The sequence below is a fragment of the Bombina bombina genome, chromosome 4, assembly GCF_027579735.1.
Source record: "Bombina bombina isolate aBomBom1 chromosome 4, aBomBom1.pri, whole genome shotgun sequence".
Taxonomy (NCBI): domain Eukaryota; kingdom Metazoa; phylum Chordata; class Amphibia; order Anura; family Bombinatoridae; genus Bombina; species Bombina bombina.
The window spans coordinates 125,781,999-125,800,128 of NC_069502.1; the positions used below are offsets into that span (position 1 = coordinate 125,781,999).

At 38.6% G+C, this 18,130-nt stretch overlaps 1 protein-coding gene across 1 annotated transcript in view; it reads right to left on the bottom strand.

Annotated features, from left to right (window-relative positions):
- The window catches only part of MFSD2B (MFSD2 lysolipid transporter B, sphingolipid), a 312,518-nt gene that overhangs the window by 60,711 nt on the left and 233,677 nt on the right, over nucleotides 1-18,130 (bottom strand). The window contains exon 9 of the mRNA XM_053709634.1: nucleotides 11,079-11,162. Within this exon, the coding sequence (XP_053565609.1) occupies nucleotides 11,079-11,162 (84 nt within the window). The remainder of the gene's footprint in view (nucleotides 1-11,078; nucleotides 11,163-18,130) is intronic.

Consider the following 18,130-nt stretch of genomic DNA (forward strand, 5'->3'; position numbering starts at 1 on the left):
ATCTTTTGTTTATGAAGAGCTAATGTGTTACTCAGCATTAAACTGTAAAAATAGAGATAGGTGACACTATACATCATTACATTATAAAAAGTATATCAGTACACAAGCACTATCCTCTGCAATAAGGAACAAGCACAATAAATGAGTTGTAGGCAACTTAATTATGTAGTTTTATTAACAGAGGTTGGAAGACGCAAAAATAAAACCATTAAAGGAAAAATGTATTGTAATATTTGTTTTGTAGCAGCTGCAGAGTATTAAAGGGCCGTTATAATCTAAAAATGACTTGCTATAATCTGTAAGGGCCATGTCATTTTAAGACTATCAACTCTTCAGCACTGTGTTTAACCCCTGCAGTGGGGTTAAACACACAGTAGAAATGGCGCTCAGGACTCGCGGTGCACTGCTGGTCTTGAGCAGAACTCAATGTTGATCCAATCAGCAGCTCTAATCTTACTGCTCAGATATGAAACTAGCACTTTTGGTTGGCTCAGCAGTGGTTTCCGATCAGGACCAGCAGTGCACCGCGAGTCCTGAGTGATATTTCTTATGTGTGTGTAACCCCATTGCATGAGTTAAACACACGGTGCTGCATGGTTGATAGTCTTTGTTTTTGGAATATAATGGCCCTTTAAATGTTTAGGAAATTATTCCTTAAGTTTTACTCTTGCAATTGAAATAGCTAGTCTTCCTAAGTACCATTTTTTGGGGCCAGTGGTTCTTATCTGCTGTCAAAATCTATCGGCGAGATTACGAGTTTGGCGTTAACAGGGGTGCGATGCTAACAAGGCTTTTATTTCTAACGCTACCTTAAGCCAACGCTGGTATTACAGGTTTTTTTAAACCTGATGTTATCCGCAAAAAGGTGAGCGTAGAGCAGAATTTAGCTCCACATCTCACTGTAATACCAGCGTTGCTTACGGTAGCGGTAAGCTGGCTAAAAGTGCTTGTGCATGATTCCCCCATAGGAAACAATGGGGCTGAGCTGGCTGGAAAAAACATAACACCTGCAAAAATATCAGCGTCCAGCTTCTAACGCAGCCCCATTGTTTCCTATGGGAAAAAAAAAAATATGTCTACACCTAACACCCTAACATGAACCCCGAGTCTAAACACCCCTAATATTACACTTATTAACCCCTAATCTGCCGCCCCCGCTATTGCTGACACCTGCATTACATTATTAACCCCTAATCTGCCGCTCCGGACACCGCCGCCACCTACATTATAGTTATAAACCCCTAATCTGCTGCCCCCAACACCTACATTATAGTTATTAACCCCTAATCTGCCCCCCAATGTCGCCGCAACTATATTAAATTAATTAACCCCTAATCTTCCGCCGCCAACGTCGCCGCCTCTATAATAAATTTATTAACCCCTAAACCTAAGTTTAACCCTAACACCCCCTAATTTAAATATAATTTAAATACATCTAAAAAAAAATAACTACAATTAAATAAATTATTCCTATTTAAAACTTAATACTTACCTATAAAATAAACCATAAGCTAGCTACAATATAACTAATAGTTACATTGTAGCTAGCTTATGATTAATTTTTTATTTTATTGGCAACTTTGTATTTATTTTAACTAGGTACAATAGTTATTAAATAGTTATTAACTATTTAATAACTACCTAGCTAAAATAAATACAAAATTACCTGTAAAATAAATCCTAACCTAAGTTACAATGACACCTAACACTACACTATCATTAAATAAATTACATAAACTACCTACAATTAATTACAATTAAATTCAATAAACTAAATTACGGGAAAAACCCCCCACTAAATTACAGAAAATAAAAAAATTACAAGAACTTTAAACTAATTACACCTAATCTAAGCCCCCTAATAAAATAAAAAAGCCCCCCCAAAATAATAAAATGCCCTACCCTATACTAAATTACAAATAGCCCTTAAAAGGGCCTTTTGCGGGGAATTGCCCCAAAGTAATCAGCTCTTTTACCTGTAAAAAAAAGAATACAATCCCCCCCAACATTACAACCCACCACCCACACACCCCTACTCTAAAACCCACCTAATACCCCCTTAAAAAAACCTAACACTACCCCATTGAAGATCACCCTACCTTGAGCCGTCTTCACCCAGCCGGGCACCAGTGGTCATCCGATCCGTCCAGTAGTCTTCATCCGATGGGCCAGAAGAGGACATCCAGACCAACAGAAGTCTTCATCCTATCCGGGCAGAAGAGGACATCCGGACCGGGAGAAGGCTTCATCCAAGCGGCATCTTCTATCTTCATCCACCAGACGAGGAATGGCTCCATCTTGAAGACCTCCAGCGCGGAACATCCTTCTAGGCCGACGACTAACGACGAATGAATATTCCTTTAAATGACGTCATCCAAGATGGCGTCCCTCAAATTCCGATTGGCTGATAGGATTCTATCAGCCAATCGGAATTAAAGTAGGAAAAATCTGATTGGTTGATTAAATCAGCCAATCGGATTGAAGTTCAATCCGATTGGCTGATTGGATCAGCCAATAGAATTGACCTCGCATTCTATTGGCTGATCCAATCAACCAATCGGATTTTTCCTACCTTAATTCCGATTGGCTGATAGAATCCTATCAGCCAATCGGAATTCGAGGGACGCCATCTTGGATGACGTCATTAAAAGGAATATTCATTCGTCGTTAGTCGTCGGCCTAGAAGGATGTTCCGCGCCGGAGGTTTTCAAGATGGAGCCGTTCCTCATCGGATGGATGAAGATAGAAGATGCCGCTTGGATGAAGCCTTCTCCCGGTCCGGATGTCCTCTTCTGCCCGGATAGGATGAAGACTTCTCCCGGTCTGGATGTCCTCTTCTGGCCCATCGGATGAAGACTACTGGACGGATCGGATGACCACTGGTGTCTGGCTGGGTGAAGACGGCTCAAGGTAGGGTGATCTTCAATGGGGTAGTGTTAGGTTTTTTAAGGGGGTATTGGGTGGGTTTTAGAGTAGGGGTGTGTGGGTGGTGGGTTGTAATGTTGGGGGGGAATTGTATTCTTTTTTTTTACAGGTAAAAGAGCTGATTACTTTGGGGCAATGCCCCGCAAAAGGCCCTTTTAAGGGCTATTTGTAATTTAGTGTAGGGTAGGGCATTTTATTATTTTGGGGGGCTTTTTTATTTTATTAGGGGGCTTAGATTAGGTGTAATTAGTTTAAACTTCTTGTAATTTTTTTTATTTTCTGTAATTTAGTGTTTATTTTTTTCGTAATTTAGTGTTTGTTTTTTTCGTAATTTAGTTTATTGAATTTCATTTTAATTAATTGTAGGTAGTTTATGTAATTAATTTAATGATAATGTAGTGTTAGATGTAATTGTAACTTAGGTTAGGATTTATTTTACAGGTAATTTTGTATTTATTTTAGCTAGGTAGTTATTAAATAGTTAATAACTATTTAATAACTATTGTACCTAGTTAAAATAAATACAAACTTGCCTGTAAAATAAAAATAAACCCTAAGCTAGGTACAGCTTATGGTTTATTTTATAGTTCAGTATTTAGTTTTAAATAGGAATAATTTTTAAAAATTTGATAAATTTATTTAGTTTAATTTAAATTATATTTAAATTAGGGAGGGGTTAGTGTTAGGTTTAGACTTAGGTTTAGGGGTTAATAAATTTAATATAGTAGCGGCGACATTGGGGGTGGCAGATTAGGGGTTAATAAACATAAGTAGGTGTCGGTGATGTTAGAGCAGGCAGATTAGGGGTTAATAAAATTGAACTAGTGTTTGCGAGGCGGGAGTGCGGCAGTTTAGGGGTTAATACATTTATTAAAGTGGCGGCGATCTCCGGTCGGCAGATTAGGGGTTAATAAGTGTAGTTAGGTTGCGGCGACGTTGTGGGCAGCAGATTAGGGGTTAATAAATGTAATGTAGGTGTCCGCGATGTTAGGGGCAGCAGATTAGGGGTTCATAAGTATAATGTAGGTGGCGGCGATGTCCGGTCGGCAGATTTTTATTATAGTGTTTGCGATGTGGGGGGGGGGCTCGGTTTAGGGGTGAATAGGTAGTTTATGGGTGTTAGTGTACTTTTTAGCACTTTAGTTAAGAGTTTTATGTTCCGGCGTTAGCCCATAAAACTCTTAACTGCTGACTTTTAAATGCGGTAGAAGTCTTGACAGGAGAGGGTCTACCGCTCACTTCTTCCAAGACTTGTAATACCAGCGTTAGGCAAATCCCATAGAAAAGATAGGATACGCAATTGACGTAAGGGGATTTGCGGTAGCCTCGAGTCGCGGAAGAAAAGTGAGCGGTAGACCCTTTCCTGCCTGACTCGTAATACCAGCGTTAGATAAAAAGCAGCGTTGGAACCTCTCAACGCTGCTTTTTAAGGCTAACGCCAAACTCGTAATATCGCCGTATGTTTCTACGTATTGAAAGCAATTTGTGTACTTTATATATTCTGCAATTGGTATAACAAGTAATTGAGAAACACATTAAGGGAAACAAATTTCAGAGAACAATTACCCTGCAAAGGCATTGGTGGCCTCTGCAACTGCCTCTCCTGCCATATTCTGCTCAGTGGGACTTTAGACAAATAGGGCCAGATTACAAGTGGAGCAATATTTAACGCTCCCGCTCAAAGTAAACTTTTTGCACACGTCAAGTAGCGCTCGTATTAAAAAAATAAAAGTAATCCATTTTCGCGCACGCGCTAACCCAATGAATGTAAAAAGCAGAATTTAGAATATCATGAGCATGATAATGTATTCCCCCATAGAAGTCAATAGAGCAAAAAAAGTGGAAACATTAACTAGCACCCTACTCGCCTGCAAACCCGATCCCATATTATCAAGTGCACTAACCCAACATGGCAATATGAATATTTCACATTCCAATGTTCTTCACATAACAAAATATGTTCAGAATATGTGCAGTAATCATTCTAGTACTTTCAACTTGTAATACGAGCGGTAAACCCGACACGCGCAGACACCCACAATGAACTCCTTTTTGCTTGCTTGTAACTGTTAATGCGCCACTCGTAATCTGGCCCATAGTAAGCTATGGTCAGTAATGCAAAACATACTTGTTTTAACCAATAAGAGAACATAATTTCTTTCTTTGTTACATATGGGATATACATTCCTACCAAGAGGAGGCAAAGTTTCCCAAACCTCAAAGCCTATAAATACCCCACCCACCTCACTCATATCTCAGTTTTAAACTGTGACTCCTTTCGAGGTGGTTAAAGTATGATGTGCTTCAGATATGTGCTTCAGTGTATATTGAAGTCCGTTTTTTCCGTCAGAGTTTGTCAGAGGGACGTGGAGGGAGTTTTGCCTAAGGTTATGATGTTTCTACCTCTGTTTAAAACCTTTTTTTGGGCTATCTGTAAACCGGTTGCAGGGATTAATCTCCTGCATCCCTTTATTGTTCTACATACTCCTATATCTGTACCTCTACTGATATGTTTCAGCACTGGTTTAGCCTGTCTGCATTTGTGGACGAGTGTCTGCTTTATTACGGTAAGTATATATTTTTTACTAAGGCACTCCTGACTAATTTAGGCTCTTTATTATTATAGAGAAAGTTTATTGCTTTATTATACATATATTGCAGCCCAGGGACTTTGTTTTTTTTTTTCTCCGCTTAAATTGAGACATATAAATTGTTTTTGAGGATGTTTTTTATTATATGCTGCTATGCGCTAAGGTTTTTTGTTGCACATTTTAGAATACTCGTTCTTAAACTTTGAATGCTTTACCCGGTCACTTGAATCTGGCAAGCGCTCCGCTGAATAGCGTCTTTTTTATTCCCGCCCTCTATGACGTCATTTTTGATCCGTTTATTCACGCATTTTTTGCAGTGTTTTCGCACATTAATTTGGCCTTAAATAGATGCACTTTACATTACTCAGCGCCTCAAACTTTATAGGGGCTTTATGTTTTCCTACATAAATTATTATACTTAAAGCTCTTTTTCAAGTGTTTTTAGAAGTATTTTAATTATCTTTGCAAAGACTTTTTCCCAAATCCTCAAAGTCTTTTTAAGCATTAGGGGTCAATTTACTAATGTGCGAGCGAACATGATACAATGTAGCGTATCATGTCCGCTGCACATCGATAAAAGACGACAGTATACGTTGTCGGCATTTATCATTGCACCAGCAGTTCTTGTGCAATACCATCCCCTGCAGATTTGCGGCCAATCGGTCGATAGCAGGAGTTGTCAATCAACCCGATCGTATCCAATTGGGTTGATTTCTGTCCGCCACCTTAGAGCAGGTGGACAGGTTATGGAGCAGCAGTCTTTAGACCACTGCTTCATAACTTATGTTTCCGGCAAGCCTGGAGGCTCGGCGGAAACACGGGGCATCAAGCTGCGTACGGTGCATCTTCAGCAAATTCATGTGACTCGTGTATATTGTTTTTATCAAGACCTACTGAGGCCCTATGGTTTAAAATGTTCCTTCTGTTTCAATTTCACAGATGGATATAGCTGCTTCAATTGAAAATGCTCTGACTGAATTTCCGCCATCAAATAAGTGAAAGAGATCAGCACATGTTTTACCTTCATCTAGTAAAATCTGTACTGATCAGACTAATACTGACCTATCTTCTCATTAAAGGGACATGAAACCTCAACATTTTCTTTCATGATTTAGATTGAGAATACAATTTTAAACAACTTTCCAATTTACTTCTATTATTTAATTTGCTTCATTCTCTTGTTATCCTTTGGAAAGGTTTATCTAGGCAAGCTCAGGGGCAGCAGAGAACCTAGGTTCTAGCTGTTGATTGGTAGCTGCATATATATATATATATTGATTGTGATTGACTCACCCATGTGTTCAGTTAGAAACCATTAGTGCATTGCTGCTCCTTCAGCAAATGATACCAAAAGAATGAAACAGATTAGATAATAGAAGTAAATTAGAAAGTTGTTTAAAATTGTATTCTCAATCTGAATCATGAAATGTTTTTTTTAGGTTTCATGTCCCTTTAAGACGATGATTTCTCTGATACTGGGGCTCCTTCATCTGATACAGAACCAGATAAATCTTCTTTTTATTTAAAATTGAGCACATTCAGTCTCTTTTAAAAGAAGTTTTGGTCACTTTAGGTATTGAGGAAGTTAAACCTTCTGAGGATATTCCTTGTAACAAGTTAAATTCCTTTTTTAAGTCTAACATTGTTATTCCAGAGATATTTCCTGTCCCTAATGCAGTCTGTAATATTATCTCTAAAGAATGGTCTAAACCTGGTACTTCTTTTAAACCTTCTTCTAGGTTTAAAAAATTGTATCCTTTACCTGTTGCTAATTTATAGCTATGGGAAACTATCCCTAAGGTAGATGGGGCTATTTCTTCTCTAGCTAAACATACTACAATTCCGTTAGAGGATAGTACTTCTTTCAAAGATCCTTAGATAGGAAACTTGAATCTTTTTTGAGAAGGGCTTATTTACATATTTATGTTCTTAGGCCAGCTATATCTATTGCTGATGTAGCCGCTGCCTCTACTTTTTTGCTTTCTAATCTTGCTCAGCAACCTTCTTCAGACCCTGAATGCTCTAATGTGATTAATTTACTACAAGAAGCAAATATTTTTATATGTGATGCAGTATTTGACATTGTCAAAATTAACATTAAAACTACGGTATGTCTTTAGCTATTCTTTCTAGAAGAGCTTTATGGCTTAAATCCTGGAATGCTGATATGGTTTCCAAGATGAGATTACTATCTCTCTCTTTTCAGGGTAAGAATCTATTTGGTTCTCAATTAGATTCAATTATTTCTTCCATTACTGGAGGTAAGTCTGTCTTTTTGCCTCAAGACTATAGATCTAACAGGAAGTTCAAGGCTCCAAATCGTTTTCGTTCTTTTCTAAACAAAGATCAGAAGCCTTCCCCCTCTCCAAAAGCCCCTGGCACTAATTGGAGACCTTATTCCAATTGGAACAAATCTAAAAAAATCAAGAAACTTAATCCTGTCCAAAAAACAGCATGAAGGTTGGGAGTGATTGTCCCAGTTCCCGTACAGGAACAAGGAAAGGGTTTTTACTTAAATCTATTAATTGTACCAAAGAAGGAGAATTCATTCATACCGATATTGGATCTGAAAACATTAAACAGATTTGTGAGAATTCCAACCTTCAAGATGGAAACTATAACTGACTATTCTGCCTTTTGTTCAGCAAGGTCATTATATATCCACAATAGACTAACAGGATGCTTATTTTCACATCCCTATTCATCCAGATCATTTTCAATTTCTGAGATTCTCTTTTTTAGAAAAGCATTTTCAGTTTGTTGCTTCTCCGTTTGGCCTAGCAACAGCACCAAGAATATTTTCAAAAATCCTCGGTGCCCTTCTATCTGTAATCAGAGGGCAGGGTATTGCGGTGTTTCCTTATTTGGACGATATCTTGGTTGTAGCTCAATCATTTCATTTAGCAGAATCTCACACAAATCAACTAATGTTGTTTCTTGAAAATCATGGTTAGAGGATCAATTTTCCAAAGAGTTCCTTGATTCCTCAAACAAGGGTCACTTATTTGGGTTTCCAAATAGATTCAGTGTCCATGACTTTTTCTCTAAAAGACAAGAGATGAACAAAACTAGTCTCAGCATGTCTGAATCTTCAGTCTCTATTATACCCTTCAGTGGCTATGTGCATGGAGGTGTTAGGCCTTATGATTGCAGCATCGGATGCGATCCCCTTTGCTCGTTTTCATATGAGGCCTTTTCAACTTTGCATGTTGCACCAATGGTGCAAGGATTATACTCGAATATCACAACTAATATTCTTGGATCACAACACTCGTTTTTCTCTGACATGGTGGCTACACCACCAATATCTTCAACAGGCTTCCTTTGTTCATCCTACCTGGTCTGTGATCACTACAGATGCAAGTCTTACAGGTTGGGGAGCAGTATGGGGGTCCCTGACTGCACAAGGAGTATGGAATGCTCAGAAAACAAAAATTCCGAACAATATTTTAGAACTCTGTGTTCTGTACAAAGCTCTTCAAGTTTGGCCTCTTTTGAAGAATGAACCTTATCTTCGTTTTCAGACAGACAATATCACAACAGTGGCATATGTCAATCACCAAGGGGGAACTCGAAGTTACCTAGCCATGAAAGAAGTATCTCAGATACTTTCTTGGGCAGAGACCAATTTCTGTCTTATCACTGTGATTCACATCCCAGGTGTGGACAACTGGGAGGCAGATTATCTCAGCCGTCAGTCACTACACCTGGGAGAATGGTCTCTCCACCAGAATGTATTCTTACAAATTGTTCAAATCTGGGGTCTTCCCCAGATAGATCTCATGGCCTCTTGTTTGAACAAGAAGCTTCCTAGATACCTTGCAAGGTCACGGGATATTCAGGCAGTAATGACGGATGATCTAGCAGTTCCTTGGTCATTCCAATATGCTTATATATTTCCTCCATTAGATCTGCTGTTCAGAGTGATTTCAAAAATCAAGATGGAACAATCATCTGTACTTCTGATAGCCCCTGCGTGGCCTTTCAGGATCTGGTATGCAGATCTAGTTCGGATGTCCAGCTACCCGCCATGGCATCTTCCTCTAAGACCAGACCTTCTGTCTAAAGGTCCTTCTTTCATCCAGACATAAAATCTCTGAACTTAATGGCGTGGAGATTGAACGCCTAGTTCTCAGTCACAGAGATTTTTCAGACTATGTAATTAATACTATGATTCAAGCAAGAAAACCTGTTTCCAGGAAAAAAAATTATAAAGTTTGGAAAACTTATATTTCTTGGTGTTCCACTAAAAAAATTTCTTGGCATACATTTAGAATTCCTAGAATTCTTCAGTTTCTTCAAGATGGTTTAGATAAGGACTTATCTGCCAGTAGTTTGAAAGGACAGATTTCTGCTCTTTCTGTTATGTTTCACCAGAAGATTGCTCATCTTCCAGACATTCATTGTTTTGTTCAGGTTTTGTCCAGAAAAAAAAAACTATAATTAAATCTATTTCTCCTCCATGGAGTGTCAAGTTAGTGTTACAGTCGTTACAGGCTCCTCCTTTTGAGCCTATGCATTCTTTAGACAGTTGATCAAATCTGCAAAGCAGCCACTTGGTCTTCTTTGCATACTTTTATCAAATTTTACCATTTTGATGTTTTTGCCTCTTCAGAAGCAGCTTATGGTAGAAAGGTTCTTCAGGCAGTGGTCACTCGTTAATTCTGTTTCCTATAAAAAATGTCTTCAGGTTTTTTAGTTATTAAAAGACTTTAATTTGGATATTATTTTCAGCGAAAAAAGCTGTTTATATTTTATCCCTCCCTTTTTATTTTGTTACTCGTGGTCTTCCACATCTTTGGTATTATATCCCATATGTAACAAATCGTGAATTCTCGACAACTACAGTATATGAAAGAACTTACCTGTTAAATTCATTTCTTTCATGGTGGCGAGAGTGCACGAGGTCCTCTCCCTATTATGGGTTGTTTTTAACAGAGCACATTTTTTTTCCTGTTCCTTTATTTATGGCTTTTTCTTACTCCTTTTTTACACCTCACTTCTTGGCTATATGTTAAACTGAGATATGAGTGCGGTGGGTGGGGTATTTATAGGCTTTGAGGTTTGGGAAACTTTGCCTCCTCCTGGTAGGAAGGTATATCCCACATGTAACAAATCGTGGACTCTCACCACCATGAAATAAATTAATTTATCAGGTAAGTTCTTACATAAATTATGTTTTTTTGCATTTGACTCTCTAATAGATCTATGTCACGATTGGCCAGATAATATCCTGTTTAAGATGTTTTAGGTTTTGATAATGATTGGAGGTCCAGGCATAGGGGAAGTGTGTGCAAGAGAGGGGACACAGACAGGAAGTAGATTTTTGGAGGAAAGGAGAGGTGAAGAGTTGGACATGAGAGCAGACATTTAGTTTGGAGCATCGTTATTGAATTTCTGAATTGAAGGATTGACTGTAAAGTAACTGAGAATTCACTGAAGAAGCATTTAACACTAACAATATATTGTTATTTTGTTAACAAGGCAAATAAACTTCCAGATTTTAGACTATTTACATTTAACACAGCTAAAATTGTAGCGTTTTATTTATACTTTACTCACCAATATTGTCAGCACCAAGTTCTGAAAGTGACCTCGCAAATCTGCAGCATGTGTGCAAAAAAGGACAAAATTGCTCTGTTGAAGCTGATGAATTAGAGAAAAAAGGTTAAACCCCAAATGCAACTAGCACCTATCAGACACCTACTCAGATTGCCTTTCCTCTCTCATTGCGGCTATATACAGTATATAGGTTTGTATACCAAACTATAAACACTGTGCAGAGTTCTCCACAGAACACTTTGCCAGCATTATGAAGTAAATGGGTGGTATTATTAAAGTACTACTAAATAGAGTGAAATTGCATGAATAACAAGTGCATAATACAGAATCAATAAAATAACACTCTGAATTTCACAAAAGCAGTAGATTTTTTTCTGGCAAATTTATTTTTTCTCCCATTTGCCAGCCCCCTGTACCATGTGACAGATATCAGCAGAAACAAAATTATCTAAAACCGCCGCCACCCACATTGCCAAAACTAAATAAAGCTATTAACCCCTAAACCGCCGTCCCCCCCCACATCACCAACACTAATTAAACCTATTAATCCCTAAACTGCCGTTCCCAAACATCGCCAACACTAACTAAAACACTAAATAAACCTATTAACCCTTAAACCGCCGTTCCCAAACATCGCCAACACTAACTGAAACACTAACTAAACCTATTAATCCCTAAACCGCCGTTCACAAACATCGCCAACACTAACTAAAACACTAACTAAACCTATTAATCCCTAAACCGCCGTTCCCAAACATCGCCAACACTAACTAAAACACTAACTAAACCTATTAACCCTTAAACCGCTGTTCCCAAACATCGCCAACACTAACTGAAACACTAACTAAACCTATTAATCCCTAAACCGCCGTTCCCAAACATCGCCAACACTAACTAAAACACTAACTAAACCTATTAACCCCTAAACCACAGTTCCCCGACATCGCCAATACTAACTGAAACACTAAATAAACCTATTAACCCCTAATCCACCATTCCCAAACATCGGCAACACTAACTAAACGTATTAACCCCAAACCACCGTTGCCAAACATCGGCAACACTAACTAAACCTATTAACCCCTAAACTGCTGGCCCCCACATCGCAACAACCTAAATTAAACTTAACCCCTAAAACTAACACCCCCTAACTTTAACATAATTAAAATAGACCTAAATTAAAGTTACAATTATTAACTAATATTTAAAAATAAATACAAACTTACCTGTGAAATAAAAATAAAACCTAAGCTAGCTACAATATAGCTATTTACTAACTACGGCCTAGATTTAGAGTTTTGCGGCCAAAGGGGTGCGTTAGCTATGCATGCTTTTTTCTGGCCGCACCTTTTAAATACCGCTGGTATTTAGAGTTCACAGAATGGCTGCGTTAGGCTCCAAAAAAGGAGCGTAGAGCATATTTAACGCAACTTCAACTCTCGATACCAGCGGTGCTTACGGACGCGGCCAACTTCAAAAACGTGCTCGTGCACGATTCCCCCATAGAAAACAATGGGGCTGTTTGAGCTGAAAAAAAACCTAACACCTGCAAAAAAGCCGCGTTCAGCTCCTAACGCAGCCCCATTGTTTGCTATGGGGAAACACTTCCTACGTCTGCACCTAACACCCTAACATGTACCCCGAGTCTAAACACCCATAACCTTACACTTATTAACCCCTAATCTGCCGCCCCCGCTATCGCTGACACCTGCATATTTTTTTTAACCCCTAATCTGCCGCTCCGTAAACCGCCGCTACTTACATTATCCCTATGTACCCCTAATCTGCTGCCCTAACATCGCCGACCCCTATATTATATTTATTAACCCCTAATCTGCCTCCCCCAACGTCGCCTCCACCTGCCTACACTTATTAACCCCTAATCTGCCGAGCGGACCGCACCGCTACTATAATAAAGTTATTAACCCCTAATCCGCCTCACTCCCGCCTCAATAACCCTATAATAAATAGTATTAACCCCTAATCTGCCCTCCCTAACATCGCCGACACCTAACTTCAAACATTAACCCCTAATCTACCGACTGGAGCTCACCGCTATTCTAATAAATGTATTAACCCCTAAAGCTAAGTCTAACCCTAACACTAACACCCCCCTAAATTAAATATAATTTTAATCTAGCGAAATAAATTAACTCTTATTAAATAAATTATTCCTATTTAAAGCTAAATACTTACCTGTAAAATAAATCCTAATATAGCTACAATATAAATTATAATTATATTATAGCTATTTTAGGATTTATATTTATTTTACAGGTAACTTTGTATTTATTTTAACCAGGTACAATAGCTATTAAATAGTTAAGAACTATTTAATAGCTAAAATAGTTAAAATAATTACAAATTTACCTGTAAAATAAAACCTAACCTAAGTTACAATTAAACCTAACACTACACTATCAATAAATAAATTAAATAAAATACCTACAATTACCTACAATTAAACCTAACACTACACTATCAATAAATTAATTAAATACAATATCTACAAATAAATACAATGAAATAAACTAACTAAAGTACAAAAAATAAAAAAGAACTAAGTTACAAAAAATAAAAAAATATTTACAAACATCAGAAAAATATTACAACAATTTTAAACTAATTACACCTACTCTAAGCCCCCTAATAAAATAACAAAGACCGCCAAAATAAAAAAATGCCCTACCCCTATTCTAAATTACAAAAGTTCAAAGTTCTTTTACCTTACCAGCCCTGAACAGGGCCCTTTGCAGGGCATGCCCCAAAGAATTCAGCTCTTTTGCCTGTAAAAAAAACACATACAATACCCCCCCCCCCCAACATTACAACCCACCAACCACATACCCCTAATCTAACCCAAACCCCCCTTAAATAAACCTAACACTAAGCACCTGAAGATCTTCCTACCTTATCTTCACCATACCAGGTTCACCGATCGATCCAGAAGAGCTCCTCCGATGTCTTGATCCAAGCCCAAGCGGGGGGCTGAAGATGTCCATGATCCGGCTGAAGTCTTCATCCAAGCGGGAGCTGAAGAGGTCCATGATCCGGCTGAAGTCTTCATCCAAGCGGGAGCTGAAGAGGTCCATGATCCGGCTGAAGTCTTCTATCAACGGCATCTTCAATCTTCTTTCTTCCGGATCCATGTTCATCCCGCCGACGCGGAACATCCATCTTCACCGACGACTTCCCGACGAATGAAGGTTCCTTTAAGGGACGTCATCCAAGATGGCGTCCCTCGAATTCCGATTGGCTGATAGGATTCTATCAGCCAATCGGAATTAAGGTAGGAAAATTCTGATTGGCTGATGGAATCAGCCAATCAGAATCAAGTTCAATCCGATTGGCTGATTCAATCAGCTAATCAGATTGAGCTCGCATTCTATTGGCTGTTCCGATCAGCCAATAGAATGCGAGCTCAATCTGATTGGCTGATCGGATCAGCCAATCGGATTGAACTTGATTCTGATTGGCTGATTCCATCAGCCAATCAGAATTTTCCTACCTTAATTCCGATTGGCTGATAGAATCCTATCAGCCAATAGGAATTCGAGGGACGCCATCTTGGATGACGTCCCTTAAAGGAACCTTCATTCGTCGGGAAGTCGTCGGTGAAGATGGATGTTCCGCGTCGGCGGGATGAACATGGATCCGGAAGAAAGAAGATGCCGTTGATAGAAGACTTCAGCCGGATCATGGACCTCTTCAGCTCCCGCTTGGATGAAGACTTCAGCCGGATCATGGACATCTTCAGCCCCCCACTTGGGCTTGGATCAAGACATCGGAGGAGCTCTTCTGGATCGATCGGTGAACCTGGTATGGTGAAGATAAGGTAGGAAGATCTTCAGGGGCTTAGTGTTAGGTTTATTTAAGGGGGGTTTGGGTTAGATTAGGGGTATGTGGGTGTGGGTTGTAATGTTGTGGGGGGTATTGTATGTGGGGTTTTTTACAGGCAAAAGAGCTGAATTCTTTGGGGCATGCCCCGCAAAGGGCTCTGTTCAGGGCTGGTAAGGTAAAAGAACTTTGAACTTTTGTAATTTAGAATAGGGTAGGGCATTTTTTTATTTTGGGGGTCTTTGTTATTTTATTAGGGGGCTTAGAGTAGGTGTAATTAGTTTAAAATTGTTGTAATATTTTTCTGATGTTTGTAAATATTTTATTTTTTGTAACTTAGTTCTTTTTTATTTTTTGTACTTTAGTTAGTTTATTTCATTGTATTTATTTGTAGATATTGTATTTAATTAATTAATTTATTGATAGTGTAGTGTTAGGTTTAATTGTAGGTAATTGTAGGTATTTTATTTAATTTATTTATTGATAGTGTAGTGTTAGGTTTAATTGTAACTTAGGTTAGGATTTATTTTACAGGTAAATTTGTAATTATTTTAACTATTTTAGCTATTAAATAGTTCTTAACTATTTAATAGCTATTGTACCTGGTTAAAATAAATACAAAGTTACCTGTAAAATAAATATAAATCCTAAAATAGCTATAATATAATTATAATTTATATTGTAGCTATATTAGGATTTATTTTACAGGTAAGTATTTAGCTTTAAATAGGAATAATTTATTTAATAAGAGTTAATTTATTTCGTTAGATTAAAATTATATTAACTTAGGGGGGTGTTAGTGTTAGGGTTAGACTTAGCTTTAGGGGTTAATACATTTATTAGAATAGCGGTGAGCTCCAGTCGGCAGATTAGGGGTTAATGTTTGAAGTTAGGTGTCGGCGATGTTAGGGAGGGCAGATTAGGGGTTAATACTATTTATTATAGGGTTATTGAGGCGGGAGTGAGGCGGATTAGGGGTTAATAACTTTATTATAGTAGCGGTGCGGTCCGCTCGGCAGATTAGGGGTTAATAAGTGTAGGCAGGTGGAGGCGACGTTGAGGGGGGCAGATTAGGGGTTAATAAATATAATATAGGGGTCGGCGGTGTTAGGGGCAGCAGATTAGGGGTACATAGGGATAATGTAGGTAGCGGCGGTTTACGGAGCGGCAGATTAGGGGTTAATTATTATAGGTAGCTGGCGGCGACGTTGTGGGGGGCAGGTTAGGGGTTAATAAATATAATATAGGGGTCGGCGGTGTTAGGGGCAGCAGATTAGGGGTACATAAGTATAACGTAGGTGGCGGTCGGCAGATTAGGGGTTAAAAAAATTTAATCGAGTGGCGGCGATGTGGGGGGACCTCGGTTTAGGGGTGTATAGGTAGTTTATGGGTGTTAGTGTACTTTAGAGCACAGTAGTTAAGAGCTTTATAAACCGGCGTTAGCCCAGAAAGCTCTTAACTACTGACTTTTTTCTGCGGCTGGAGTTTTGTCGTTAGATTTCTAACTCTCACTTCAGCCACGACTCTAAATACCGGAGTTAGAAAGATCCCATTGAAAAGATAGGATACGCAATTGACGTAAGGGGATCTGCGGTATGGAAAAGTCGCGGCTGAAAAGTGAGCGTTAGACCCTTTAATGACTGACTCCAAATACCAGAGGGCGGTAAAAACCAGCGTTAGGAGCCTCTAACGCTGGTTTTGATGGCTACCGCCAAACTCTAAGGCCTAGATTTGGAGTTCGGCGGTAAAAGGGCTGTTAACGCTCCGCGGGTTTTTTTCTGGCCGCACCATAAATTTAACTCTGGTATCGAGAGTTCAAACAAATGCTGCGTTAGGCTCCAAAAAAGGAGCGTAGAGCATATTTACCGCAAATGCAACTCTCGATACCAGAGTTGCTTACGGACGCGGCCGGCATCAAAAACGTGCTCGTGCACGATTCTCCCATAGGAAACAATGGGGCAGTTTGAGCTGAAAAAAAACCTAACACCTGCAAAAAAGCAGCGTTCAGCTCTTAACGCAGCCCCATTGTTTCCTATGGGGAAACACTTCCTACGTCTGCACCTAACACTCTAACATGTACCCCGAGTCTAAACACCCCTAACCTTACACTTATTAACCCCTAATCTGCCGCCCCCGCTATCGCTGACCCCCTGCATTACACTTTTAACCCCTAATCTGCCGCTCCGTAAACCGCCGCCACCTACGTTATCCCTATGTACCCCTAATCTGCTGCCCTAACATCGCCGACCCCTATGTTATATTTATTAACCCCTAATCTGCCCCCCACAACGTCGCCGACACCTGCCTACACTTATTAACCCCTAATCTGCCGAGCGGACCTGAGCGCTACTATAATAAAGTTATTAACCCCTAATCCGCCTCACTAACCCTATCATAAATAGTATTAACCCCTAATCTGCCCTCCCTAACATCGCCGACACCTACCTTCAATTATTAACCCCTAATCTGCCGACCGGAGCTCACCGCTATTCTAATAAATGTATTAACCCCTAAAGCTAAGTCTAACCCTAACACTAACACCCCCCTAAGTTAAATATAATTTTTATCTAACGAAATAAATTAACTCTTATTAAATAAATGATTCCTATTTAAAGCTAAATACTTACCTGTAAAATAAATCCTAATATAGCTACAATATAAATTATAATTATATTATAGCTATTTTAGGATTAATATTTATTTTACAGGCAACTTTGTAATTATTTTAACCAGGTACAATAGCTATTAAATAGTTAAGAACTATTTAATAGTTACCTAGTTAAAATAATAACAAATTTACCTGTAAAATAAATCCTAACCTAAGATATAATTAAACCTAACACTACCCTATCAATAAAATAATTAAATAAACTACCTACAATTACCTACAATTAACCTAACACTACACTATCAATAAATTAATTAAACACAATTGCTACAAATAAATACAATTAAATAAACTATCTAAAGTACAAAAAATAAAAAAGAACTAAGTTACAGAAAATAATAAAATATTTACAAACATAAGAAAAATATTACAACAATTTTAAACTAATTACACCTACTCTAAGCCCCCTAATAAAATAACAAAGCCCCCCAAAATAAAAAATTCCCTACCCTATTCTAAAATACAAATATTACAAGCTCTTTTACCTTACCAGCCCTGAACAGGGCCCTTTGCGGGGCATGCCCCAAGAATTTCAGCTCTTTTGCCT